The sequence below is a fragment of the Coturnix japonica genome, chromosome 18 (genome assembly GCF_001577835.2).
Source record: "Coturnix japonica isolate 7356 chromosome 18, Coturnix japonica 2.1, whole genome shotgun sequence".
NCBI classification, from domain to species: Eukaryota; Metazoa; Chordata; class Aves; order Galliformes; family Phasianidae; genus Coturnix; species Coturnix japonica.
The window spans coordinates 250,984-270,295 of NC_029533.1; the positions used below are offsets into that span (position 1 = coordinate 250,984).

General features: G+C 41.7%; 1 protein-coding gene across 1 annotated transcript in view; it reads right to left on the reverse strand.

The window, feature by feature from the left end:
* Positions 1–1,505: 1,505 nt before the first annotated feature.
* LOC107322050 (myosin-1B-like) overlaps positions 1,506–19,312 on the reverse strand; it is a 36,137-nt gene continuing 18,330 nt past the window's right edge. The window contains exons 21-39 of the mRNA XM_032448301.1: positions 17,163–17,405; positions 15,453–15,629; positions 14,559–14,704; positions 14,379–14,469; positions 12,193–12,582; positions 11,983–12,109; positions 11,364–11,482; positions 10,465–10,661; positions 9,678–9,861; positions 8,626–8,791; positions 7,711–7,835; positions 5,962–6,270; positions 5,671–5,874; positions 5,468–5,593; positions 4,191–4,361; positions 2,723–2,827; positions 2,545–2,640; positions 2,006–2,140; positions 1,506–1,695 (exon numbers count right to left, since the gene is read on the reverse strand). Of these exons, the coding sequence (XP_032304192.1) occupies positions 1,681–1,695; positions 2,006–2,140; positions 2,545–2,640; positions 2,723–2,827; positions 4,191–4,361; positions 5,468–5,593; positions 5,671–5,874; positions 5,962–6,270; positions 7,711–7,835; positions 8,626–8,791; positions 9,678–9,861; positions 10,465–10,661; positions 11,364–11,482; positions 11,983–12,109; positions 12,193–12,582; positions 14,379–14,469; positions 14,559–14,704; positions 15,453–15,629; positions 17,163–17,405 (3,126 nt within the window). The 3' untranslated portion in view covers positions 1,506–1,680. The remainder of the gene's footprint in view (positions 1,696–2,005; positions 2,141–2,544; positions 2,641–2,722; positions 2,828–4,190; positions 4,362–5,467; positions 5,594–5,670; positions 5,875–5,961; positions 6,271–7,710; positions 7,836–8,625; positions 8,792–9,677; positions 9,862–10,464; positions 10,662–11,363; positions 11,483–11,982; positions 12,110–12,192; positions 12,583–14,378; positions 14,470–14,558; positions 14,705–15,452; positions 15,630–17,162; positions 17,406–19,312) is intronic.

The window sequence follows — 19,312 nt, forward strand, 5'->3', positions numbered from 1 at the left end:
GGAACAGTGAGATGGTTTTGATCAGCTTGACAGACAGTAATCACAGATCTTCATGTGGTGGGGCATTAGGAGACAAAACACCAGAGAGCTGAGACTGGCACAACAGGCCTGTGTGCAAGCAGACCCATAAGCAGTCAGGAGGCAGATGGATGACAGCCAACAGTGATGACAGAGTACAAAACACAAGAGGATGGCAGAGTCCCAAACTGAACACAATGGTACAAGAACAATTGCCACAGATGAACTGGCAAAAGGAGAAAGGAATGGGATGGAAGGAAGGAACACAAAGAAGGACAGCAGGCTGCTAATTACTGAATTCAAATGAGGAGAGATAGGAACCTTGTCAGGTGTGGTGGCACTTCTGACTGACAACAAAAATGAAAGACAACACTGATCAAGGACACTGAGTGGCAGTCAGATGAACCACCCTGCTGAACACCACAAAATCAAGCTCCCATTGACAGTGAACATGGAGGCATTTTATAAAGAAAAATTGGAAGCTCTAACCAGCACATTATCTCCTGGACATCTTTGTTCTTTTCTTTTCTTTTCTTTTTTTTTTTTTTTTTCCCTGAAACAAATCTATGATCCCTTTAGGGTTAATATAAATAAAATGACAAGCAGCTCATTTAAGACCTGTGTGCTGGGCAAGGAAGACTCAGCATGGCTCTTCTCTTTTGATGTGCAGCCCTAACCCAGCACAGAGGGCACCAGATCATGGGGTGCCAGAGTGGTGTAAGTGCAGTAAGAGCGCAGCCCTGCTGTGCTAGAGAAGCCCAAAGCAGGTGCATGGAAACCAAGGCTGTGGCAACAGCCACAGGCTCCTTGGGCTGGCCAAGGGCTCATAACAAGCTCTGGTCATCCAGACCCTGCCCAGAGCGCAGGGAGGGATGCCCTGCAGGTGCTGAGCTGCACCTAAGGATGCAGCCCATCATCTCTGGGAGTGAAATGAAGATGGAGGAGCAGTGACACTATGTATGTATGTAGTTCCGCAAAGGTAGGAGAAGGAAAGTCCTACTGGATGGCCGCCTGCCCCTGCTTCTGCCCTGGGCTGCTCACAGCCGTCCTCCATACTTCACGTGCATGACAGTTTCCTGCCTCTGCTTTCCCATGTTGTGTGCAGCCACTCTCCTTTTCCACAAGGCACAGGCCTGTACCCAAAAGGAGGCTGCACTCTGCACACACGCAGCAAATAGCCATGCACAGGCAGCGCATGGAGCAGATGCTTTCCCATGGGACTGTATGGAGGACTTGGTAAGGCAGACAAGAGAATGGAGCAGTTGCTAGTTGCACTGCTACAGCTTTACAGAGAGATTTTTGCTTTATTTTTTCTTGTTTAACTGTTAATTTCCCTAGAGCATCAAAGCTGAAACCATGGATGTGTCCCGTTCCCCCAGGAATCCATTTCCCTGTATGGGATGTGACCCATACTACGTAACTGTTGCCTGTCTGCTCCATCTATTCGCAAACACTGTCAACATCCTTACAAAGTGATAGTCCTCACCATCATGTAGGTTTACTTTTATTTCTGACAGCTTCTACTTAGAGCTGACTAAGAATGAAGCAATCAAAGACAAGTTACATGCACACCAAGAGATTTGAAGCAGGTAATGAACATATCTGTTGCGTGAGCAGAAGTGTAGAGTATCAGGGAGTTTTCTACAGTGCTGCTCAGGGACCTCATTCTTCTGATTTCTAAATGCAAAAAAAAAAAAAAAAGAAGGAAATATACAAGTTAATGTACAAGTTACTGGTGTAAAAGAATTACTTGCGGGGCTGTTTCAGGTCTGTGGATGTTGCATGTTATGCCATACTACCAGTAAGAAAGTATTATTTCCCAGCTCTGATGAGAGCCTTGGTTCTTACAGTAGCTTATTACTGGTACGTATCTTGGGAGGCACTGACATGATTTTCAAAAAGCACCAGTTCTGAATAAATACCAACTCTGGATCTTTATGGCTTTTGATGCACAGGAAGAGTTCTTCTCTGCAGCACTCCAACTCACCTGTCTTCCGATGTCACGACTCTTGGCTCGCAGTTTGTTAACCTGACACTCAGCAATATCAGCTCGTTCTTCAGCCTCTTCCAGCTCATGCTGGGTCTTGCGGCATCGAGAGAGATTAGTGCTTGCCTGTTCCTCCTGAAAGTCATGGTGCCATCAGTAGCATGCACACAACCTGGCACTGCCCCATTCCAATTAACACTCTGCACCTACTTCATTCCAATGTCACCTACTACAGTTAACCTCACAGCTCCATCCATGCATTTCCAGCACTCAGTACATTTCCATCTAGTACTACCAAAAACTTGAGCACTGGGAAAACTGTGTGGTATGGCTCCAAAAGTGTGAAAATGCCAGGTTAACTATAACTGTGCCTGCTCTGCTGTGTGTCAGAACTCTTTAAAAATAAGCGCTATTCAAAGGCAATGGCCATCAGTGCTCTATCAAACTGAGTATTCAATTATTTTAAGAAATGTGGGATACTACACTTTTTGGGAATCTCCCCACAGGGCCCAAAACAACCAAGAGAGTCCTGTACTCACAGCTTCCTCAGCCTGTTTCTTGTATGCTTTCACTTTCAACTGCAGCTTGTCCACCAGGTTCTGGAGCCGAAGAATATTTTTCTTATCCTCTTCAGACTGTAGCAAGTGAAAATTAATACCAAAGTGATGAGCATTGAATACAAGAAATATAAAGAAGAACGCAGAGGATTTGTATTACCTGGTAAGTGAGCTCCTTCAGCCTTCGTTCATACTTGCGAGCACCTTTCAGTGACTCTGTTCCTCGCTTCTGCTCTATGTCAAGCTCATTTTCTAACTCATGAATCTGAAACAGAATACCATGATAAAGACAGGAAGCTGCCAGGAATGGCTGCTGATCTTGCTGCAGGACCCAGGACTGTGGACCTAGTTCTGTGGACTAAGGCCTGCAGAGAAAGTGGCAGCGCAGAGCAGCTTCCTGCAGCTGTTTATTGGGGTTAGACTAGCTAACACCTGCTCACCACACTACATTAGTAATGATATAGTTTGTGACTCCACAGCTATTTATGCAGCGAATTTAGCTTTGTATACCTGGGGCTGCCTAAACCAAAATTAGGCTTAAATCTGTCAGAGAAGAGGAAACTGAAACAGGGGAGGGAGGGTTTTGTTCACATTGTTCAGGAAAACAGAATTGTTTCATTTGTGATTTTCAAATCCAGCTTGATCTCATGAATAGCCTGGAACTACTCATTTGATGGTGGCTCCCACAGCTCTATTCCTGTCCTGCAGTGTATGTAAGTCAAATCTGGATGCCAATTTCTTTCTTCTTCTGTGTATACCTTGTTTCACAACCAAAAAACACTTAACTCCCCATCAGCTGTGCTGTATCTTGGAAGTTAAATAGTTTTAGACCAATTCAGTGGGCCAGGCAAATGCTTCATCTAGCCCAGTGCTCTGCCTCTGAGTATCTAGAGTGGCTGCTATTTTGGGACAGCATGGAAGATTGGCTGCTATCTACCCTCCTCACACTTGCCCAACTTCCACACATTAGATTACAGGTTTCAGGTGGCATATCTGTACCTGTTTCCCTGAGCTTATAAACCTGCTGATTTTAAATCCCTCTTTGAGCCTTCCACCAACTGCCTCTGCAGCCCCCTATGGCAGCAGATTCCAGAATTTCACTACCCAGTCTGTAAAGTACTTTATTTGTTTTAAACTGACTTCTGAGTAAGGATCACACGATCTGCATCACACGTCCTTACTTCTAGCATTTGTCTAATCATAAACTGTGTATTTTGATTTCTAACCATGCCAATAAAGCCCATCTCTTTTTTTAATATATATATATATTTTTTTTTTTTAATTTAGCTTTCTGCTTCTTCTGCACACTGAGAACAGAGTTTCTAAGACCCATCATGTACTGAGATCGCTCTTTGCATAGCTGTAGCTTCCATTTCCAAGTTCATCCCCACATAATATGTTTAAAACTGTTTTCCTCTAGATACTAGGCTGGTGTTCATCTCCCACCATTTTGCCCATTTCATTTGGGTTTTATCAGGTTATTCCCAAGATCCTTACTTGCTGTACAACACTAAGTGTAACCCTCATCAAATCTGATGGTGATCCTTGTTCTAGCCTTCCCAAGAGATTCTAGCAGCCCTGGTCCAGCTAAAGATATTGACCTCAGTCTACCCCAGTCTCCACCATACCCTGGCCTCTAGTTTCTGGAGTTGCTTCTTTCCACCCTTAAGGGCCAGCTGCTCTGCTTCATCCAGACGGTGCTGCAGGTCCTTCACTGTTTGTTCCAGATTCCTCTTCATTCTCTCCAGGTGAGCACTGGTGTCCTGCTCCTTCTTCAGCTCTTCTGCCATCATGGCTGCCTGGTTGAAGTGCAGAGTTATGAATACATCTCCACATTACTGGCAGTTCTGTGCCCTCTTTGGAAGAAATGCTCACAGTGGTGAATGATTCTTCACATTCTCAGTCAGCTGCCTATGATTGTGCTAAGGGTCTGTCATATAAAGAAGATCACAAAAGCTACTCTGTCTTGCAAATTGGGCAGGGTTTGATAATAAGAATAAAAATCTCAGCCAAATGACAAAAGAGTCAAAGCTTGTTTTTAAATGAAAGTGGAAGTTAGTGGCATCTTAAAGTATCACCAATTAGAACTCTGCTGGTTTTGAATATATCAGTGTTTGGTATCTAAGTTTGCTTGACATTCAGACTCCTAAGCATCTTTTATCAGTGGAATGACTCCAAGGTTCTCCTGAACATCAATGAAGAGCTTGTGTCTGTTGGGCTTTACAGACTATGGGGTGTAAAGGTGTCACCACTGTTTTGTGAAGAGTACAGAGGTCAAAGGAGAACCTAGAAAACTTTCTGTGCAGAAACCACAACTACACACATTGCTTCAGGTGTGCCACAATGTGATACAAGAGAGTAAGCATTTTCTGTTTTATTTTCTTACACTTCTTCTAGATAGTTCTAAGAATTGGTTCTTTTGATGTCGTGAACAGTTTCCTTGTTTAAATTAAACACTTAAATTAACCCTTTTTTTTTTTTTTTTAAAATTTCTTACAGAGAGAAGCATGTATCATTTTAGTCTCGATTCCTATTTTTCTGCAATATCTAGGTAGGACTTGGTCCAAAATACTCTTTGCCTGTTTCAATTTTGCCACCATCTGGCTTTTACTGTCAATTACATCTATCCAGGAAGCAAAAGTGAATGTGAGTATTGTGAGTATTGGGAAGAGGAGATAGGACAATTTTTCAGTATAGACTGCTAGCAGAACATGAGCAGATTAACTTGACTGAAAGGTTCTTCCGTGACAAGCAGTAGAACAGAGACTGTGCAAAAGACGCAGGTGGGAAGGCTTGTGTGTTACTGTTATTTTCTGTTCCTAAGTTCCACCTCACTGCTGCATTTCTAAGGTGTTAATATCACTGCAATAGGATAAAATGGAGCGAAGCAAGCAAAAATACTTACATCTGTGATTGCTTTCTTTGCCTTTTCCTCTGCATTTCTGGCTTCCTGAATGCTATCTTCAACTTCATTCTGTAAATGTGTAATGTCCACTTCCAGTTTCTTCTTGGTGTTCAGGAGGCTTGTGTTCTGTTGGGACAGTCCAAGGACAGGTCATTCCCATCCCACTTCATACCAGTCTAACATGCATATTATAAAACAAATACCTGAGAATGGAGAATCTGCGCTCGCTCACAGGCATCTGTCAGCTCCTGCTCAGAAATTTTCCGGGCTCGCTCTGTCTGCTCGAGGGCAGCTCGCATCTGCTCAAGTTCTGTCATCATCAGATTATTCCTACGCTCTACCACAGCAAGCTGCTCCTTCAGGTTATCATTCTCTCTCAACGCATCATCCAAATGGAGCTGGGAATCCTTTAAAGTTGAAGGCATGGTAAGACACAGAGGAAAGCGGAATGAATGTTAAAGACCTTGTTGAACATTCGCCCCTGTGGTTCCTACCTTGAGTTGCCCTTGCACGCCTTTGAGGTGCTTCTGTATTTCTGCTACCTGACAGTTGGCACGGCTCAGCTGTATTTCCATGTCATTCAGATCTCCCTCCATCTTCTTTTTCAGCCTCAAAGCATCGTTTCTGCTTCTAATCTCAGCATCCAACGTGGTTTGCATAGACTCTAATACCCGCTGATGATTCTTCTTCAGCTGTTGAACTTCCTCATCTTTCTCTGCACCCCTTCTGTCCACATCTGACTTCACTTGGTTCAGCTCCAGCTGAACACGCAAGATTTTTCCCTCTTCATGCTCTAAAGAGCCCTGGTAGTGTTGAAATAATATTAGACTGAAATGTTCATTGCTGAGAATTGCCTATGCAGAATTTTGACACTTCACAGTTAGTAACACAGATGTGTCCTATTATAAAACTTCAGAAAAGGCCTAGCTCTGAAAAAACGGACTTCTTATATACAGGAGTTATTGTACCCTAGCTGCACAGTAAACAGCAATTTGGTAACAAGACTGCTTAGAAAAATGCCTCCAGTACCACAGGGTCTAAACAGTGAGAGCTATGTTCACACAGCTATGTTCACACTACAGAGATAACAAAACTTGTGAAAATATTAAATTGACAGGAAAGCCAAGTGTTATGCTCAGTAGAAGTTAGCCTTCACTTGCATCTTCATGCTGAATTCTGCTTAGGGACACTGTACTTAGTCTCACCCAAACTGAGAAGCTCCAGCAACTGTGTGGGCATTCTCCCATATAGCCTATTTCCTGTGATGCTAATAACATCTAGAGCAAGATGTTTAGGAGTTATGGCTTGAGGCTGGGTCTTTACAACCAGTGGACAAAAATAAGCACATACAGAGGATGAAGCATTCCCATATAGCTTTGGCATCCCTTTTAAGAATAGTCCCTCCCAAGATGCCTATTTCCCCCTCTTGGTTCTCGAAGGAGCCCATGGTGACTAATTCAGGATGAGACTGCTGACATTTTGACATGAAAATGGGAGCACATGGATTTGCATGGCCACTATTACTCCTGTGTCTACTTCCCTCCCACCTTGTGTGATCTCAAGATCATAGATGTCAGATGCTTATTATTCCTTTTCCTTTCTAAGGGGATTTAGGAAGAAAAGGAAATGAGGCTCTTCTTGGAAGTGGATATCACAAAAGGTAACAGTCAAAAGGTAGCAGAAGGGAAAACCTGACTGCATGTAATTTTAAAGAAGTTTCTCCATAAGAAAGATGGTTATGGAACAGATCATCTTGGGTGCAGTCACGTAGCATGGACGAGCAGATGGACTACATGATCTTAGAGGTCTTCTCCAACTTTAATGATTCTATGATTCCTTGCCGTATAGAATATACAGCAAGGGCAAAGACTGTCCAGAATTACTGTGAAATCTCATTCCTTGGAAATTACAGAAAATATTTAAACAAGGCTCTGAGTAATCTAATGCAATTTGACTAAGTAACAAAAATTGTCAGATTTTTGAAACACAAATAAACTTTCTGCAGCTTTTCAGAAGAGTGAAATCAAACTAGTAGTGCAAAATGAGTTCAGATTTACCCTGGCACTGAATTTTTTGCATATGATAGCACAAGCTGGGCCACACTGGAGCAGGAGAGAGGCTGTCCCTGTTACTTGTTCTGCTTGTGATCTCATACTGGACCTTCATGGCATTATCAGGATAATTTCCAGATTTTCTCCATCCATAATCTGCCTGAAAACAAGCCCTCTTACTAAGACACTTGCCTCTGCTTCTTCTAATGCTGCTTGAAGGTCATACTTCTCTTGCTCAGTTTGCTTCTTTGCTTTCTCCAGTCCATGGTTAGCTTTTCCAGCTTCAGCAAGCTGTTCAGTAAGATCAGAAATCTCCTCTGAAACACAGAAAATGCACAGTGAGTTCATCTTAAATAATGTTGTTGGCACCTGCAATTGCTGTTTGGCAGTGGGAATGATGGAAGAGATAATAATATACTAGGAAGTGACAGCAAGAAGAAATAACTGGTCTTGTGTCATGTGAAGTCTTTATTTCTGATTACCTGTTATTTCTAATTCAGTGTGCAAGTTTAAAAATGAGGGGAGCCAAGTAGAGAGCAATTCGTTACTTCTGGATTATGAAATGACATCTCCAGAGACAGTCCTGTTTGATTTTATTCTAAAATACTCCACAGGGAACATTAGGCTCCACATAAAAGAACCGAATTCTGTTTCCTTTACACAGATGGTTCACTTATTAAATGCCAATCTATTGTGCCACAGCTGCTCAGTGCTCCAATAAGGAAATAGAAAACAGCCCTCCCAGTTTTTCTAATGGCAGTGATTGAAGTGGTCTGAAAAAAACAAGTATCTGTTTTCTTCATCATTTCTGCAGATTCAATTAATTTGGTCCCTAACCAGGAATGGGATTATAATGGTGTAGAGGAGGGGAAATACAATGATGGCACTAGCAACCATGAAGAAGCAGGATACTGTCATGAGCTGTAGGCATGTGGTCATAGGTGACCTTGTGATCATCTGAACAGAAAAGAAAGTCACATAGCCTGAGTTTTGCGGGAAAACCATAAGAAACAAAAGCTTGTGAAGAGGCAGAGCTTTGGTGTACCAGAAACATAGAAGCATCTCTTGGTTCACTGTGGATCCCAGCTGACAGAGATCTGAACTTACGCTGAAGGTTCTTGTTCTCCCGTCTGACAGTCTCAAACTGGTCAAGCACTTCTTCATAGGCATTCTTCATCCGGAAGATCTCAGTGCTAAGGGTGCGAGACTCTTTCTGGGCAGCTTCCAGCTCAGCCTGACTCTCCTGATACTTCTGCCGCCATTCAGCCACGACCTGGAGAGACAGGAACTATCAGTGCACAAGACTGGTCCATTTTACAACACACATGTCCCTGCACATTTATAGTATAAGAACCTAAGAGACGTGGTTTGTCTTGCAATCTTTTGCTTTGCGTTGATCACTGCCTGTAGCAATCTATTCACTGGTATATATACTGTGGCTGTTTCAGTGGTAACTACTTAAATTTCCCTCAAGGCTGGCAGACAAGCATCAGCCAAAAGTCATAAAATTATTATCACAGAATCGTTTGCCTTGGAAGGGATCTCTGAAGTCATCTAGTTCAGTCCCCCTGCAATGTACAGGGACATCCATAGCTTGATCAAGTGCTGAGAGCCTGGTCCAGCCTGATCTTGAATGCCTCAGGGAGGGGCATTCACCACCTCTCTGGGCAATCAGTTCTAATGCTTCACTATCCTTATCATGTATATATTTTTTCTTATATACAACCTAAATCCCCCATTTTAGTTTGAAACCACTTCCCCTTGTCCTATCACAACAAACCCTGCTAAAGAGTCTGTATCCTTCCTTCTTATAGCCCCCTTTAGTTACCAGAAGTTAGGGCTTGTTAGTAGGCATATGAAAACTTTCTCATTCTTCTTGGTCTTCCACTTGATATAGAGCTTCCCAATCTCCCTCACAAAAACTCTGTGCTATTTAAAACTATCAGAAGCTATTTTATTGTTTGATGTGGTTACATGGGGTTACTCACACTGTGACATTTTCATTACTGTTTGTTGTGTTACATGCTTCTTACCACAGTTTTGCTTTAGATAAAATGTAATTTATCTTATGTTGAGCACAGAACTCTCATACTTTCAGAATTTGGTCTGGCCTATCAAATTTTTATGATGTTCATATCTAGTAGCCTTTCCAAATGAACCTTGTCAAAGTTCTTCTGCTTTTTATCAAATGCTGCACAGGCTGCATTCGACCTCTCCACAGCAATCATGAGGTCATCCACTTCCCCCTGCAGCCTCTGCTTTGTCTTCTCCAGCGAAGCACACTTTGAATTGACAGCTTCAGTCTGCTCTTCTGAATCCTGCAGGCGCTGAGCAAGCTTCTTTCTGCAGGATGAGACAAGCAGTGCTAAGAAAAGGAAAATTCCGGCATCCTGAGAAAATGGACAGGAGGGGAGTTTGACACAGGAGAGAGCCAGCATAGACAGCTGTGATATTATGGACAGAGAGCATGAGTAGAAGCCTGGGATCACAAAGAATGCTAGAGTGGTGCATAGACTTGGAGAACACACAGAAAGAGATATGAACATGCAGGTAACATGGAAAGACGACTCTCCAGAAATCTGGGAGAAAGGTGGTATGTGTGATGGAATTGGTGGAGAAAAAAAGAGCATGGAAGGGGTAGACTACACCAAGGTGGGGAAGAAGCAGAAACTATTTCTGTATTGGCAGTGTGAAGAATATGATTTTTCAACAATTGCGTTAAACTCCATAGCTAATACACTGGAATTCTGCATTCTATAGAGACTCTCTCAAACATCCACTCCATCTCATTTAACTCTTTTTTGTCTCCCTCACATTTTCACTCTCAACAAATTACAGAGCACAAAGCTGTGAAAATTCCCACTATAACCATGTTCTGGTTTCCTCCAATTCCTTCTCATATTTTTACTTATCTTTTTGTTTGCTCAAGACCATCCCTCCACATACTTGGCATCCTCCAGTTCCTCCATACACTGAATAGCATCTGTCTCATATTTGGTTCTCCACTGGGCCACTTCGCTGTTGGCCTTGGACAGGGCACGCTGCAGCTCACCCTTGGCTTCCTGCTCCTCTTCATATTGTTCCCGGAGCAAGTCACAGTCATGGCGGGCAGACTGCAAGGCGTGGGCCAGGGCGTTCTTGGCCTGTATAATTATAATTGTACAAATTGTCAGAACATTAACAATTTGTGAGTGGACCTTTTTATTGCATTTTGATAAATTCCACATCTCACTGACCACATTGCTAGGGTCACTGAAGGAAAGAAGTCAACAGTATTTGGGACTCTGTGTTTCAGACTTGATAATGTCAATCAACATAAGGCCATTTTGTTCAGTTTGTCTGGGACACTGCCCCTTAAACAGATGAGCACCAAGTGCTTCCGGACAAGATGCAGCTAATACTGCAGTGGAAAAGGTAGGAATAATCTCTCCAAAAGTTTCCCTGTAAGCTTTTTAGGTAGAATCTAGTATTTGTTCAAAGGTGGAAAAGACTTTAATCTGTGCTGTCATTTCTAATCCTGGAGAGTTCACTCCTTTTTCTTATTTTTTTTGCTGTTGCTGTACTCTTTGAATCAAGGATTTCCTATAGCAGTAATATATATATATTTATATATATATATATTTATATAGATACTCTTATTCACTTCTCTCCTGTATTTGAACTTCAGAAAGCATGGTATGAAGAGCTTAAATTGTCTTAATTTCTAATGTCTCTTCTTGCATTATACTCCAAGGCTAAGTTCTGAAGTTTCACTGTTAATGTCTTTTTCTCAGAGGAGCTCTCATTTATTCTTTTATCACATTGATTTATTTTACAATTTTCAGGACCAAATTAAAACAAATCACCTTATTTTCTTCCTCTAGTTGCCTCTTCAGCTCTTCTGTCTCCTGTGTGATAGCCTGTTTGCCTCTAGTCAGCTGAGAAATCAAGGACTCCTTCTCCTCTAGTTGCCGAGTTAGTTCACCTAACAAGGAACCACTTTTTTTAGACAGAAACATGGGACATATTTGAAACATGAGAAAGGCTAGCCATACACAAAGAGACTACAAGATTTAAAGTAAAATCCAAGGCCAGGCTCTGAGCAACCTGACTGAGCTGTGGATGTCTCTGTTCATTGCTGGGGAGTTGGACTAGGTGACCTTTAAAGGTTCCATCCAACTCTAAGGATTCTATGATTTGATAATTTCATTCTCACCAGGTAGAAAAGAGCTGTCAGAGATAACACTATGCTAGCATTGAAGGAAATGGAGTTAACTGACCACAGACCCACACATTCGTTTTGATTGAGAATACTTCTTTTGGCTTGTTGTGTCCCCTTGTGTAGAGTTTCCTTGACTACCCGCAGGAAGAAATTCTACATTCTGAAGTTTGTTCAGATCACCCAGTGATGACTGCATTAGAAAATATATAGGCAGAATATTTAATACTTGGCACTGGACAAATATATTTAATATAAGGACACACCATTCTCAGTCTGTAGACGTGTTTTCTGTGTGTTCATATCATTAATTAGTCGCATATGCTCATCATCTTTAATTCTGATTTCACTGTACTGGTCTTCGAGAGCTCTGCATGTCTTTTCCAGATTGCTCTGTTAAGACATAGAAAGCACATCTATCAGCTCATTTAACTGTTCAAAAAAAAACTGCAGCAGTGATAAATATTTAATCCAACCTTAGCTTTGGAGACAGACTCCATGTTGCTGGCCAAGTCATCAATTTCCATCTTCAGCTCACTCTTCTCCTTCTCCAACTTCTGCTTGACTCGCTGCAGGTTGTCGATCTGCTCCCCAAGCTCCGCTGTGCTGTCCGCATGCTTCTTCCGCAGGGCAGCAGCCGTGGCTTCGTGCTGCAGCGTGGCCTCTTCAAGGTCACGGCGCATCTTCTGAAATTCTGCCTCACGCTTCTTGTTCATATCGATCTGAGCTGCTGTAGCCCCTCCTGCTTCCTCCAGGCGCTCACTGATCTCCTCCAGCTCCCTGGAGAGGTCAGCCCGCTGCTTTTCAGTCTTTGCACGGATTGCACGCTCAGCCTCAATTTCCTCCTCCAATTCTTCTGTACGAGCCTAAGAAAGTTAATTGGTTAAATGAGAGCTTCTGAATAGAAATACCTGAAATAAGCTTTAAGGAATAAAGAACAATCATTCACTTTCATTATATCAACAAGGAAAGTAAAGCACTGCAAGAAATTTCACTGAATTGTCCTAGGACATTCAATACTAAGTTCTTGAACAAAATTGAACTTAAACTTAGGCACTTTGGGACAGGTGAGTGGACAGTGAGTTGGACTGAGAAACAGCTGACTGGCAGTGCTGAGAGAGTTGTGATAAGTGACTCATAGTCTACTCGGAGGTCTTTAGCTAGCAGTGATCCCCATGAGTCAGTACTGGATCTGCTCTTGTCTAATATCTTCATCAGTGACCTGGGATAAGGGATGGAGTACACCCTCAGCAGATTTGCTGATGATACAAAGCTGGAAGGTGGATCTGACACACCAGAAGACTGTGCTGCCATTCAACGAGGCCTGGACAGGCTGAGAGTTGTGTGCAGAGGAACTTGTTGAGGACCAACAAGAGCAAGTCTAGAGTCTTGCACCTGAGGAGGAATAACCACATGCATCAGCACAGATCAGGGGCTGGCCTGCTGGAAAGGAGATCTGTGAAGAAGGACCTGAGTGTTCTGGTAGACAAGAGGTTAGCCATGAGCCAGCAGTGTGCCCTCCTGGACAAGAAGGCCAATGGGACCCTGGGGTGCATTACAAAGAGTGTGGCTAGCAGGGTGAAGGAGCTTCTATCCTCTGCCCTGCCCCTTTGAAGCCACATCTGGAGTACTGTGTCCAGTTCTGGGCTTCTCAGTTCAAGGCAGACAGAGAAGTACTGGAGAGAGTCCAGTGGAGAGCTACAAAGATGGTCAGAGACTGAAGCATTTCCCTTATGAGGAAAGGCTGGGGCTCTTCAACCTAGAGGAGAGGATCTTATCTGTGCTTATAACTATCTAAACAGCAGGAGCCAAGCAGATGTGCCAAGCTCTTTTCAGTGGTGCCCAGTAACAGAATAAAGGGAGTCGAAACAAACTAGAAAACAGGAATTTCCATTTGAACATGAGGAAAAACTTCTTTGCAGTGAGGATTACAGAGCACTGGAATAGGCTGCCCAGAGATGTGGCGGAGTCTCCTCTGAAAATATTCAAGCCTGTCCAGACACATTTCTGTGAAACCTGCTGTAGGGAACATGCTCTAGGGGAAGCTGGACTAGATGACCTGCAGAAGTCCCTTCCAATCTGTTTGATTCTGTGAAAATCTGATACTTCCATAAATATTGTAGGTCAGAATGGATTTATTTTGTAACAACAGGCATAAAACTTTTCTAAAGGCATAATGGATGAGCCTCTGAAAAATGTAAAATGATGTGAGTTGTTTAGAAATTTGCAGGTCAAGCCATCTCCATCAGCAAACACAACATAATGAACCTTGGGACAAGTAACCATGAGGTGATATCACTGAAAGGAACTGTTTTCCTTGACTCTACATTTAGATGTTATTCTCTATGCCGATTATGTAACTTCCTTTAATTTTCTTAGAAAATAGCTTCACTACTGTGAAGCAGTAGCTTTACTATAGTTTTAACTTAGCATCTTAGCCATTTCTGGAGACTGCCATAAGCTTTGCTTAAGAAATTCTTACATGCACATGATTATAGACCAGAGCCTCTGTAAAAAGTGCTGTCAGACAGCACCAAGAGTCACTGTTCATTGTTTTTTTATGTGTTTTTTATATTTCTCTACAACATTCTAAGAAAATATCAGATAATCCCAAGAAACCTGTACCCGGATACTAAAAATATCAATAATCTTTAGACTTTACCTGAAGCTCCTTGATTTTCTTCTGCAGCTGAGAACTTTGAGCCTGCTCATCCTCAATTTTACTTTGTAGATGGCCAATTTCAAAATCTTTTCTGTTGAAGAACAAGAATGTGAATTTAATACAGTTTCATATCCAAAATATGAATGTTGGAATTCAGAGAATAAAAAGTCTGTGCAATACTTTTTTAGTATTTCATCCATCTGTTGCTTATCATTTTCCAAATCCATGATGGAATCTTGAGACATTTTCAGATCCCCATCCAGTTTTCTCTTTGCTCTCTCAAGGTCCATTCGCTGTTTCCTCTCTTGTTCCAGAGACCCTTCAAGCTAGAACACATAAAACATAAAACATACTTTGAAACAAATAAAATATACTTCAGTAGTAAATATTCTTAATGTAAAAATCTCAACTAGAGTTTCAAATCAAAACTAGAGGAAACAACCAGATCCTATATATGTTCTCATCTTCTCCCACTCTCACTACAGGATCAAGGTTTAGTTTCTGATGTTAAGCTGGTCACAACTTGGGTGTGCAAAGGTGAAATGAAAGCTATTCAAAAATAAAGAAATGGAAGATTACCAGTGACTGTAATTCCTGCCATATAAACTGCAAAATATTGACAATTTCCCAGAATCCATAGCTTTCTGGATTATACACATAAAGTACATAGGTCTGCAACAACCCTCAAACTGCTAACTGGTTAAAATGTGCAGTACAAAAAGTCTACAATGATGAAATATCCAATGACGAACACAGATTAAACAGCCAAGAAAAAACAGAAAATTTACTGGATTCCACAACACCCTACCAACTGCCTGTAAGTTATTAGGTAAAACTGTTAAGAGCTGGCATGGCTGTTCTAAATGTTGTTTCCACTTCCAACTAAAGATTTCTGCACTTGTGATCTGTCAGAGTATCCCCCTACACAACTCTTTTTTTTTTTTTAATTTAATTTAATTTAATTTAATTTAATTTAATTTAATTTAATTTAATTTTATTTTATTTTATTTTATTTTATTTTATTTTATTTTATTTTATTTTATTTTATTTTATTTTATTTTATTTTTGTCTTACATCATTTACTTGCTGCTCCAGTTTGGTCTTGGTTTTGTTGAGTGTACTGACTTTGTCCTCCTCAGCCTGCAGGTCATCCAGTGTCTGCTGGTGCGCCTCCTGGAGGGCCTTTTTCTCCTTGGTGAGTTTAGAAAGATTTTCATCCAGAGCTGCCATCTCTTCAGTCAGATTCTTAACCTATAAGGCAGCAAGCATCCATATTATTGAGGGGGTATAATGAGAATGGACAGATTGAAAACACAGTGAAAGCACTTCTGCAAAATCCTGCATGGATGGACTCAAAGTGATCTCCACGGAAGGTCTACGTTTTTTATGATGAGAGCAGTAACCAGTATCATGCCTGTCATACCACTCTGATCTTGAAGTGGTAAAAATCCTTGCTTTAGTTGGTCTTGAATCCCAGCCCTACTCTGACAGTTTTTATAGTGGAATGTGTGCTAGATATTCACTTGTACCTGCAAGTTGTACTCTGCTTGGATTTACTGAAGGCCTTGTCCAAAAAATGCATTTTCTACATGTGATATATTTGCTAGGCACACAGTTGTAACTTCTCAGTAAGTGAGGTTGCTTAGAAGATACTATCAAATGCAAATCACAGCCAAACGTATGTTAAATTTTCCATAAAAGCTTAATTTGGCAATATACAAAGAATCTTCTGCCTTTTAAGAGATTATCACGAATTGAGGTCTAGAGCTCTTAACACGTCTGTTGACATACCAGCTCTGCTGGATTTTTTTTGGAAAATTATTCCCTGCTCTTCATGAACCACCGCACTACCAACAACTCTATCTCAAACACATCAGTCTCTCTGCATGAGGCTGCCTGATGTTTGCTTCCCACTTTTCTCATTCAGATTGGAAAGACTGACAGTATCTATAAAGGAATTCCGCTCTGCTGGGTGCTTTAGCTATGTGGTCCTTATTTTACTACCCAGCACCACCTAGATTTCTTCTAAACATTAGCATAGAAATGCCCAACATGTCTGAAATTGCAAACTTAGGATCCAGTAGTGTTTTCAGTGATGTCAGTAAAGGGAACCTCAACGTGTAAATACATCTCTGTTGGTATTGTTTCTACAGCAGGACTGAACACTGTCACCACAGACATGGCCTTTTGAATTCTAAGATTTCAGTTGTGATTTGTCGCATTAATTGCTGAGACATATGTAAAGAGATCAGTGCTCTTACTGGAAGATAAATAAGCTAATGACAACCTGATCCTTAGAATTCAGGAATTCTCATTGTGTAGTCAAGCCAATGGAAGGAAAGTATAGCCATCCTAGTTGAGATTGGGGCCTCTTAAATACTAGAGAATTATAAGAAAACATTTCGCATTTGCAATATCAGCTCTCCTCATTCATTGAGGAGAAAGGATCAAAACAGATATCCTCTATTGAGCTACTCACAAGCTACTATTTCTCCATCTGCAGGATAGAAACTGGTTCCTTATGCCTGAAAATAGCAGTGTATGGAAATTCTCCATCAAACACCCCAACAAGCTGTAAACTTTTTTTGAAATGCCATGAAAAAAATATTTTTCCTAAAAGGAAGTTATAATTTTTGCAAAATTTCTTCTTTTACAGGCAATTAAGTGGCAATATCTGTTTGTGCCTTGGGCACATACCACTTCCATTGAGAGCACATCCCACAAAACTGAAACCTGTCTGGGAAAACTGTCTGGGGATGAATAATTTCCTGGTTCGTCTGTCACCTTATTCTCTGTTGCATGCTTCTCCTTTTCCACTTTGGCCAGAGTCAGTTCAAGATCATCAATATCTTTCTTCAGCTCAGAGCACTCATCCTCAAGTTTCCTCTTCTTTGCTGTCAATTCAGCATTCATCTCCTCTTCATCCTCCACTCTTTCATTAAGTTCTTTAATTCTAGCTTCCAGCTGAATTTTACTTTTGATGAGACCTTCACATCTCTCCTCAGCATCAGCTAGACTTTCAATCTCCTGTCAGAACACATTGAAGGTGTGTTACATTTAGGACACATGATGAAAAGCAGCATATACTGTCCAAGTGCTGCCCCCAGGAAATGAACTGGGACAGGGTAAAATTTCCTATGCAGTTAGGAAGTAATGCACACAATCCAATCATGGGGAGATTACCCTGCTTGGTCATGGATTAGGGATCCCACAATAGAGGCCCTTCCTTTAAGCTGGTCAGGTGGTTTGATATCAGTAATACCACCAACAGGTGGGTCATCAAATTGGATGTCACGCAAGCATGAACCTACATAATGATTTGTAAAACATAAGGCATTTGAAAGCCATCTTTCATAATGTTGGATTATTCTATCTTTAGTAAGCTCCTCCAGCTCTAATGACACAGGTCTGATTGTCTCTCCACTGACTCCTTCTGCCCTTTAATTCACATGAGATTAACTGGCTTTCTTAATTGTCTAACCTCTTTCAGCCAAAACAGAATTGGGCTCATGGCTTAACCTAAAGTTTAGCCTGCAATTTCTACTAAAACTAACATTTTGAGCAACGTGATCAACAGATTAAATGTTACTCAAATTAATGCTACTGTGATGTATTCTAGGCAGAATACCAGAAAAGGTATTTGCTGTTTCCCAGAAGAGTCACGGAGAAAAGACATCACTTCATTAACAGTGGATGTTATCTCTGAAATTCATACTGAAACTCAAAATTAATGCTACTGAGTGTGCTACTGAGTACACACCAGTGCTACTAAGTATTTTCTGAGGACAAACATGGAGAAAATGACTTATGAGGAGCGTTTCAATTAGAGTTAACTGAAATTCACACAGCAGCAATGGGACTTAGACAGAAAAGGCTCTTCCCATGATGAATCACAGAATCGTAGGGGTTGGAAGGGACCTCCAGAGATCATCGAGTCCAACCCCCTTGTCAAAGCAAGTTCCATACACCAGGTCGCACAGGTAGGTGCCCAGGCGGGTCTTGAATATCTCCAGAGAAGGAGACTCCACAACCCCCTTGGGCAGCCTGTTCCAGTGCTCCGTCGCCCTCACTGTAAAGAAGTTCTTGAGCACATTCATGCAGAACTTACTCTGCTCCAGTTTCAGGTGAGTCAGCCAATCCTCCCAACTTGTCATCAGCAAACTTGATGAGGGTGGCCACTATGCACTCATCAAGGTCATTGATGAAGACACTGAACAAGACCGGACCCAGCACTGACCCCTGGGGGACACCACTACTTACAGGTCTCCAGCCAGACTATGCACTGACAATGACAACTCTCTGTGCTCTGCCAGTCAGCCAGTTCTCAACCCACCTCACTGTCCACATATCCATCCCACACTTCCTCAGCTTTGTTATAAGGAAGAAAGTATCAAATGCCTTGCTGATAGAAGGCTACCATGTTGGTCAAGTATGACCCCCCCCCTCCCCTTGGTTAACCCATGCTGACTACTCCTGATAAAGTTATTTTCTTCCAAAAAAAAATGAAACAGAGAGAAACTGAGTCAGGAAAGAAGCAGACAACACTCTAAGGGAAATAATCATATCCTAAGACTCTTTTTATGCTCTGAAATATGAATCCATGGAGTGCATTGATGGAATCCTAGCCTGGAAGCTAGGCTTCTTTTTTTCACTTACAATCTATGTGAAGGAGTTACAGAGAAGCCTAAAATACTTACAGAGTAGGTTGGCACTGAAGAACAGGACATTAAGTACTAAAAAAGGATGCAAATGAAATCAGAAAACTGAGTGATGTTAAGCTGAAGTGCTGAAGAAGGATTCAGGGAAGGAATCGATCCTTCGACATACACAGTGACCATCTTACGGCTTGAAGTAATACAGAACTAAAGCCAGCTACCTCAAGAGCACAGGGAGTCAAGTGACATTTCCACCTGCACCTGGCGGCTCTCGGCTGC